The 10000-nt window shown below is 36.8% G+C and overlaps 2 protein-coding genes across 5 annotated transcripts in view; one reads left to right on the top strand and one right to left on the bottom strand.

The window, feature by feature from the left end:
* cp110 (centriolar coiled-coil protein 110) overlaps window positions 1-1868 on the top strand; it is a 14148-nt gene extending 12280 nt beyond the window's left edge. For all 4 annotated transcript variants that reach the window (XM_081357292.1, XM_081357294.1, XM_081357293.1 and 1 more), the window contains 2 exons: window positions 845-912; window positions 995-1868. In XM_081357292.1, the coding sequence (XP_081213418.1) occupies window positions 845-912; window positions 995-1100 (174 nt within the window). In that variant the 3' untranslated portion in view covers window positions 1101-1868. The remainder of the gene's footprint in view (window positions 1-844; window positions 913-994) is intronic.
* A 431-nt stretch (window positions 1869-2299) lies between these two features.
* The window catches only part of trappc10 (trafficking protein particle complex subunit 10), a 34392-nt gene continuing 26691 nt past the window's right edge, over window positions 2300-10000 (bottom strand). Inside the window, exons 20-23 of the mRNA XM_081357284.1 lie at window positions 7894-8058; window positions 7436-7616; window positions 5813-6004; window positions 2300-4427 (exon numbers count right to left, since the gene is read on the bottom strand). Coding sequence (XP_081213410.1) covers window positions 4186-4427; window positions 5813-6004; window positions 7436-7616; window positions 7894-8058 — 780 coding nt within the window. The 3' untranslated portion in view covers window positions 2300-4185. The remainder of the gene's footprint in view (window positions 4428-5812; window positions 6005-7435; window positions 7617-7893; window positions 8059-10000) is intronic.

The raw sequence follows: 10000 nt of genomic DNA, 5'->3' as shown, positions 1-10000 counted from the left end.
TTTGAGATCATTTATATAGGCTATAATATAAATATTATTCATGATCCTAACATGCGTTTCATCCATCAGCCGAGCGAGAGAGTGAATCTTGACTTCATGCATGTATATCTGGTTGATTATTGATGACTGCATATCAAAAGTTCATCAATGTTCCAAGAACGAAGCCTTTCTAGAAAGTGTCAAACACTCTGTCATGCGGTGAACACTGATCCACTGCCTTTATCCTCAACGCTTTATTCAGTCTTTTTTCTCGAAATTTTACAGGTTTGTTTTCTCGAAACACGACTTTATTCTCAACATTTTATCTAGACTTTTTTTCTCGAAATGTGAAAAAAAGAAATCTCGAAACACAATGACTTTTTTCTCGAAATTTAATGAGTTAATTCTCAACATTCTATTTCTTGAAATGTAACGAGTTTAATCTCGCATTATAATGACTTTAATCTCAAGATGGTTTTATTTATTTTCAGTCATTGCTCGGCCCCAATCCTCTTCTGTAGCTTTTGGAGAGTGATTCATTTGATTTTTGATTTTATTAAATAAAATAAAGTGTGTGACTTTGTCAATTTTTTTGGTGGGAAAAAATAATCTTTTTTTTTTTTTTTTTTTGTGATTCTATTTTTAACATTTGTTATTATTAATATACAGAGAGAGGGATATATATTTTTCTGCTGATTAGATTTTTTTTTCATGGGGTTATTATAGATTATATTATTTGTATTTATTTTTTGGATGATTAGATATTTTATAATTTTTTTATTGAGATGTTGTGGGTTATTAGCTCTATATTTTTGGAGTGATTAGCATGAGAGCATCATTGATGAGTGTGTTCTGCGTGTTTCAGGATCATAGAGCGCAGGGATTCCTCTCGGCCGCCACCAGGAAAGCTCTCGAGCGCAAGAAGAGGCTAATGTGAGTGAACCTGCAGAACACACACGTCACATGACAGAGATGACATCACTGATAACGTGTGTGTGTGTGTGTGTGTCGTCAGGCTACAGAGATCAGCCGACCGGAAGAAGTTCTCACCGTCTGAGGAGGAGAAATGGAAACTCGTGCCAAAGATTTGTCGTGTTTCCAAGAGAATCTCAGCGCGATGACGAACCCTCTCATACCCGTGTTTTATATTCGTGTGTTCAAACATTTGCCAACCTTTTAGTGTTTCCTCTGAGGTGCTGAAGTTCTGAAGCTCATTTACTGCTGGTTTTCTGTCTTTGTACACTTTAATAAATTATTAATAATAATTCTTGTACTTTATTTCCTCAAACGAACAAAAAGATCTAAAACAATAGATTTTTTTAACGAATTATTTTGGATTTACCACATTATTATTATTTTTGTTTTGTTAGTTGGATACTTTTGTTATTGGATAGTCTACTTTTATGTTTGAGGAGATCTTTTTTTTCATGGAGGTTAGAATTTATTTTATCAGTATTTGTTTGAGGGCTTGATTAGATTTTGTTTTATTAGCATTTTTTTATGATTGCATTATTTTTTTAGTTTGTTTTGTTGATTTTATGCTTTTATTTTTGGGGTGTGATTAAATATTATTTTCTTTGAATTTTTCTTTTTCTTTGGGTGATTGGACTTTTTTGGATTAGAACTTTTAATTTAGCTATTGCATAATTTTCTCAAACGAACACAAAAATCTAAAACAATTGATTTTTAAAGCATGTTTTTCCAATAAGGGTCATCACAAGATAACAGAAATCTGAACTGTTTTCATGTTTCACCCTCAATTATTGAAGCAACTAAATTAATATGCATTAAGTGATGTCATCATATTGATGCGACTTTTGGAGCTTTTCAATCGTCAAACCAGTTATTGTATGTTTTTATATAAACAAGCATTAAAAATTAGTGCCATTAAAAAAAAAAAAAAACATTTGGATGATTTTATATAATGAATTTGATTAATGAATATCAAACCAATCTTGCTCATGAAATCATGTCAGTTAAAGTAAAAAGTTAGTTTTGTGATTTTTTTTTTTTTTAGTTTGTTTTCTTTGTTGGGGTTTATATGCATATATATATATACATTATTTTTTTCCATGACTAGAGTATCTATGCAAGAACAACATTTGGACTGACGTCGTTATGGATTAATCCGTAACATCGTTAAAAAGTTAGCCTGCAAACACTCTTTGACAGAAATATAAAACACTGGTTTTAGTATTTTTCGTATTGTTTTATTTAAAAGGTGTTGCAAACGAGCTACGATCTAGAACCCTGAATGTGGACGAGCTGTTCAACAATTAAAAGTTTTCTTTTTTTTAATAGAAAAACAAGACAACAAACACCCTTTTAAAACATATGTATATTTTCAGTTGTATAATGCGTACATATTCTTCTCATTTAAATAATCTAAATACAATCTGTGATGTTGATTGACAATTTACAAACAAACAGCGTGTGGAACTGTTCATGACGTCACAGGCTGAATCCCAGCATCCCGTCCGACACCCAGAGTGTGTGAGAGTCCGGAGGATCCCGATCCGGTCCGACACCCAGAGTGTGTGAGAGTCCGGAGGATCCCGATCCGGTCCGACACCCAGAGTGTGTGAGAGTCCGGAGGATCCCGATCCGGTCCGACACCCAGAGTGTGTGAGAGTCCGGAGGATCCCGATCCGGTCCGACACCCAGAGTGTGTGAGAGTCCGGAGGATCCCGATCCCGTCCGACACCCAGAGTGTGTGAGAGTCCGGAGGATCCCGATCCCGTCCGACACCCAGAGTGTGTGAGAGTCCGGAGGATCCCGATCCGGTCCGACACCCAGAGTGTGTGAGAGTCCGGAGGATCCCGATCCGGTCCGACACCCAGAGTGTGTGAGAGTCCGGAGGATCCCGATCCGGTCCGACACCCAGAGTGTGTGAGAGTCCGGAGGATCCCGATCCGGTCCGACACCCAGAGTGTGTGAGAGTCCGGAGGATCCCGATCCGGTCCGACACCCAGAGTGTGTGAGAGTCCGGAGGATCCCGATCCGGTCCGACACCCAGAGTGTGTGAGAGTCCGGAGGATCCCGATCCGGTCCGGAGGAAATCAAGAGAAATAAATATAGAGCAGTGGATGAACTCGAGAGCTGGTCAGTGTTGGCCTTTCAGACGAGGTTTTCTCAGGATTGAAACATGTACGACACACACACACACACACACACACACACACACACACACACGAGACAGAGATGGACCAGAGCAACCATTCACAGCAGAGAAACGCATCACTTCCTCCTGAACGGCACAATCGCTGAGATCAGGAGATGCATGTGTGTGTTTCAGACACTCCTGATTAAATCACACACACTCGTTAGTGTTTACAGGCTCAAACTTCCATCTGTGACATCATCATCATCATCATCATCACAAACAGCTCATATTTCACCCCAAAATCAACACTTTTTTGAACACCTTTTTTTTTTTTTTTTTACAATTTTTGTGCATTATGACAATGACACATTTTTTTCCCCAAAATTATGATGAATATGCAAAAGAATTCCTTGTGCATATGTGTGTGTGTGTGTGTGTATATATATATATTTTAACATTTTAATGCATCATTTTAATCATTTTAATATAAAAATCCAGTTTTTGGCATTATAACAAATACAACCAGTGGGATGCTTACTTCTAATTTATGAATGACATAAAAATAATAGAATTAGAATTTATATAATCGATTTACAATGTACCAATGTTCATAAAAATGCAAAAAAACAAAGAAAAAGCCAAACTGGTTTTGGTTGTGGACTGAAATATGACTGTTCTTCTCAATGCGTGAAACAAAAACATTTATTGTCGTCCTGTTTGTGTGAACGTGATCATTCAGCGACACGTCAATCATATGATGTCAGCAGGAAGGGGCGTGTTCAAAACAGCAGTGTCAATAGAGCTCAAATGTAACATCAACGACATCATTTCCCCTTCAAAAAATAAAAAAGTTGAATATCTAAATCCCGAAGTCCCAGTGAAGAGAGTTTGTCCTCTTTAAATATCCTCTAGTATTGAACAGTATGTACAGCAGGTGGCGCTCTCATCATGAACACAGCAAAGGAAGCTCACACACACACACACACACACACACCTGAGCACGGAGAGGAGGGGCTGCAAGGCATTATGGGATGTCTGAGGGATGCCGTCGAGTGTCTGTGACGGAGTAATAAGAGTGTCATGTGACCCGTCTCCCGCGGGGGTCATGTGACGTTGACCTCGAGCAGGTGCTGGTCGTTGGCGGGCAGCACGAGCACCTGGCGGCCCTGTGTGCCGGTGAACACCTGACCCGGGGCGAAGGCCTGGCGTTTGGGCATCGGGACGCCCCGGGCCGGCTGCTCGCCCAGAGACTGAACGCTTCCTCGACTGCGGAGACTCGCCGTGTCCAGGTGATCCTCCACGGCCTTCTCCAGCAGAGACACGCTGTCGTTCTCCACACACGAGTCTGGGGGAGCACACACACACACACACACACACACACACCAGTCAGGACTCACACTGGACCAATCAACAGGTTCACTCAGACCAATCAGAGTCGTCAGAGAGATCTAGAAGTAAAGCCTGATGAATTCAATGAAGAATGTGTACTTCTCAAATTAATATTAATAAAATGAATTAACATATAATTTAAGGAATATCACCTCTGCAACACAAAAAAATTTAATAAAAAAAAAAAAAAAAAAAATATAATGGTTTGATGCATTTTATTGCATATTTAATTTTTTTTATTAAACTGCTCAAGTTTTATGAATTAATTTGATTATTCTGTTGTGCAGCACTGAATAAAAATAAAGAGATAATAAGTTGTTAAAACAATTCACAAAATCTCACAAACTCAAGCCGAACAGACTGTCCGAATGAACCGATTCACTCAGATGAATCACTGCAAACCGCCAAAATAAAAGCCCCTTAAATTATGTACTCAAATACAATTTCTTTAAATATTATCACATGTATTCATGTTTACATTCATAGAGTTAAACTTGTGCAGTACTGAAAAAAATAAATAAAAGCACATAATAAATTGATAAAAAATTCACAAAGTCAAGGCGAATGAATCAGAGAGAGACAAACAGGCTTCACTGCACACCGCCAAAATAAAAGCCCCTTAAATTATGACAGAAAAATTAAAATTTACTCAAATAGAAATGATTAAAATATGATCACACTTATTCATGTTTTAATTTATAGAGTTAACCTTGTGCAGTACTGAATAAAAAAATAAAGACATAATAAATGTATAAAAAATTTAAATCAAGCCGAACGGACTGTCCGAATGAATCGATTCACTCAGATGAATCAGAGAGAGACAAACGGGCTTCACTGCACACCGCCAAAATAAAAGTCTGTTCAATTATGTACCCAAATACAACTGATGAATGCAGGAAAAAAGAAATATATAAAAAAATAAGAAATTTGAGCAATGTACTTCTCAAATTGATAATAATAAAATTAATTCAAATATAATTTAAGGAATATCACACATTCATGTTTTAATACAGTAAACCTCTGCAACTGAATAAAAAAAAGAAACTAATAATAATAAAATTATAAAAATGCAATGTTTTGATGTTTTCATTTGATAGCATATATTTTTTTTTAAAATATTAAACTATTCAAGCTTTATGAATTAATTTCATTATTCTGTTGTGCAGTGAAAAAAAAGCAATGTTTTGATGTTAAGGAATTGTATTTTCATTTGATTGTATATTTTATTTTTCTTGTTAAACAGTTTAAATTCTTTTTGATAATATAAATTGGTGTTAACTCCTCCAACACCGCACACAGATAAGGTGAGTGTGTAGTGATTGTGTGTGTGTGTTGCCTGACCTGTGTCGGGTTGCGTGACGCTGGCGTGATGTGGCCGGTACTTGAACACACGTATGTTGGGGAACGGCAGCTGACCCGCGAACAGCGGCATGACCTCCATGTGAACCTTGTGTGTCGCCATGGCAGCCGTCGGCATAGAGACGACCCCTGAACTCTTGCCACACACCGCCCAGTTACTGTGGTTGTCAATCACTGCAGAGACACACACACACACACACACACACACACACACACATAAGCACAAACATTTTTTACGTTTTCAAAATGATGAAAAAAAAACAAAAACAAAAAAAAACTTTAGTGTGTTTGTTCATTTGGAAAGTTGACGTCCTTCAAATATTTTATACATTTTTCTTAATTATAATGCAGATAATTATTGCAGTTTTATATTTAAATAATTTGCATTTAAAATACATACAAAACAATTCCACAGGAATGATGGGAAAAGAATTGATACCCTTGGGTTAAAATATTAATATTGATTTAAATGAATAGGAAAATTAAACTGCAGTCGCCACAGCTCAGCCTGAAGAGGGCAGCACTCAGACGCTTCTACACCACATAGTGTAGAATTAAAACACTTTATACACAAATGTCAAATAATGTACTTGAAACAATAAGCAGCATTAATGAAGCCCCAGTCTTACAGATCATTAACTAAAACCAGCTGGTTTAGGGTTTAGTTACCCTTTAAATGATTTAACCATCACCGCACAAACCCCAGTCTGGAAACAAACTGTCATTCATTTGAACCTCAAATCTTGATGTTGATCCGGTTCGTGAACATGTTTCATATCAGTTTCTCATTCTGAAGCCTTTCTCTCTGTGAGGAAGTACCTGACATCTGTGTGATTTAATTATTATTGGCTTTTCATTAACTCACAAACACCAGTTTGGAAAACAAAAAATATATAAAAAAAAATGTGTTAGTCATATATTTTTATTTATAATTTTTTTATTGATTTACTAATTAATTTGACATTTTTATGCTTTAATTAATTTCTAGTCTTTCATTAACTCACAAACCCCAGTTCGGAAAACATGTAAAATATTTCATTTAGTGATTTATTTTTATTTGTAGGGTTAGGGTTTTATTGTTATTAGCTTTTCATTAACTCACAAACACCAGTTTGGAAAACATGTAAAATATATATATTTTAAATTGTTAGAGATTTATTTATATTCTAAAATGATTTATTAATTAATTTGACATTTTTACAATTTAACTAATTTCTAGTATTCCATCACCTCACAAACCCCAGTTTGGAAACCATGTAATATAACATAAAAATAAAAAATTTGGTTAGTTATTTATTTATATTTGTAATATTTTTAAATGATTTATTAATTAATTTGGCATTTTTACGATTTAAATATATATATATATATTTTTTTTTTTCATTAACTCAAGAACCCCAGCTTGAAGAAGCCCTTGTATCTGTGTGTGTGTGTGTGTGTGTGTGTGTGTGTGAGTGTGTGTCGCGCTGTCGTACCTTCATACGTGAGTCTGGAGTGTGTGTCTGTTGCGCTGTCGTACAGTCATACCTTCATGCACGAGTCTGGAGTGTGTGTGTGTGTGTGTGTGTGTGTGTGTGTGTGTGTGTGTGTGTCGCGCAGTCGTACCTTCATACATGAGCCTGGAGGTGCGCAGGCCGTCGGTCTCGCTGAGCTCCTCGTCGTCGCGCTCCGCTTCGCTGAGTTCAGTGAGGCGTGTGAGACACACCTCCAGCCTGCAGAGGGCGCCGGTGCGACAGTGCTGTTCGCCTGCAGGAGGACGGATCTCCGCTCGCACGCTGTACAGAGTCTGACACACACACACACACACACACACACACACACACACACACACACACACACACACACACACACACACACACACACACAGAAACACCTCAAGCATTGACCAGATGCTGCGATCTGTCAGTCAACTCACCTTTAATTATATAGCGCTTTTATAATACAGATTGTTTCAAAGAGATAACAGGAAAATCATATACACAGTTCTCATATTATTGTGTCAATGCAGGAGATGAGTAATATTGTTGAATATTGAATGAAATGTCCGAGAGAACGAGACTCACTGAAACGCGCTCCACTGTGAACTCGTAGCTGTAGGGTTTGAGATCCGCGTCCGGTGCGTCTGCGGGAGCGAAGCTGGCCGAGAACACACACTGCAGAGAGAGAGGAGGGGCGTCGCTCCACCGCACCTCCCACACGCTGAACACACACTGCTGACTGAACACCACCTGAACACACACACACACACAGGATCTGTTAAACCAGCGAACATTTAGATGTTCTGTGTTCTGAGCCAGAGAGAGCCGTTGTCATGTATAGATATGAAACTACTGTCTTTTTAAACACTCAGAATCATCATTTCTGTCTTACAATCATTCAGATTATCACAGAAGTTCTGGATAAAGGTTCATAGTTCAGATATAAACACTGGTTTCTACGCTAGCGATCAAAATAGAGTACATTTTAAATGTGACGCTTCAAATAAAGTTTGTATCAGTTACATCGTTACACCAGTAGGTGGCGACTGGGGGAACATGTAATTGTTATTGAATCATTCACTCAAGAGATTCGTTCAAAAACACTGATTCATCCAGTAATGAAACAAGTGAAGTCTTTATGAGTGAGTCATTGAATCATTCACTCAAGAGATTCGTTCAAAAACACTGATTCATCCAGTAATGAAACAAGTTAAGTCTTTATGAGTAAGTCATTGAATCATTCTCTCAAGAGATTCGTTCAAAAACACTGATTCATCCAGTAATGAAACAAGTGAAGTCTTTATGAGTGTCATTGAATCATTCTCTCAAGAGATTTGTTCAAAAACACTGATTCATCCAGTAATGAAACAAGTTAAGTCATTATGAGTGAGTCATTGAATCATTCACTCAAGAGATTTGTTCAAAAACACTGATTCATTCAGTCATGAAACAAGTGAAGTCTTTATGAGTGAGTCATTGAATCATTCACTCAAGAGATTTGTTCAAAAACATTGATTCATCCAGTAATGAAACAAGTTAAGTCATTATGAGTGAGTCATTGAATCATTCACTCAAGAGATTCGTTCAAAAACATTGATTCATCCAGTAATGAAACCAGTTAAGTCATTATGAGTGAGTCATTGAATCATTCACTCAAGAGATTTGTTCAAAAACACTAATTCATCCAGTCATGAAAAAAGTGAAGTCTTTATGAGTGAGTCATTGAATCATTCACTCAAGAGATTTGTTCAAAAATATTGATTCATCCAGTCATGAAACAAGTGAAGTCTTTATGAGTGAGTCATTGAATCATTCACTCAAGAGATTCGTTCAAAAACACTGATTCATCCAGTCATGAAACAAGTGAAGTCTTTATGAGTGAGTCATTGAATCATTCACTCAAGAGATTCGTTCAAAAACATTGATTCATCCAGTCATGAAACAAGTTAAGTCATTATGAGTGAGTCATTGAATCATTCACTCAAGAGATTTGTTCAAAAACACTGATTCATCCAGTCATGAAACAAGTGAAGTCTTTATGAGTGAGTCATTGAATCACTCACTCAAGAGATTCGTTCAAAAATATTGATTCATCCAGTCATGAAACAAGTGAAGTCTTTATGAGTGAGTCATTGAATCATTCACTCAAGAGATTTGTTCAAAAACACTGATTCATCCAGTCATGAGACAAGTGAAGTCTTTATGAGTGAGTCATTGAATCATTCACTCAAGAGATTCGTTCAAAAACATTGATTCATCCAGTCATGAAACAAGTGAAGTCTTTATGAGTGAGTCATTGAATCATTCACTCAAGAGATTCGTTCAAAAACACTGATTCATCCAGTCATGAAACAAGTGAAGTCTTTATGAGTGAGTCATTGAATCATTCTCTCAAGAGATTTGTTCAAAAACACTGATTCATCCAGTCATGAAACAAGTGAAGTCTTTATGAGTGAGTCATTGAATCATTCACTCAAGAGATTCGTTCAAAAACACTGATTCATTCAGTCATGAAACAAGTGAAGTCTTTATGAGTGAGTCATTGAATCATTCACTCAAGAGATTCGTTTAAAAACATTGATTCATCCAGTAATGAAACAAGTGAAGTCTTTATGAGTGAGTCATTGAATCATTCACTCAAGAGATTTGTTCAAAAACGCACATTACTAATATAACAAGTGAAAAAAATAAA

The sequence above is a fragment of the Scardinius erythrophthalmus genome (genome assembly GCF_964197995.2).
Source record: "Scardinius erythrophthalmus genome assembly, chromosome: 25".
Classification (NCBI taxonomy): Eukaryota; Metazoa; Chordata; class Actinopteri; order Cypriniformes; family Leuciscidae; genus Scardinius; species Scardinius erythrophthalmus.
The sequence above is the reverse complement of the archived record's forward strand: the minus strand, read 5'-3'. Positions and strand labels throughout refer to the sequence as shown.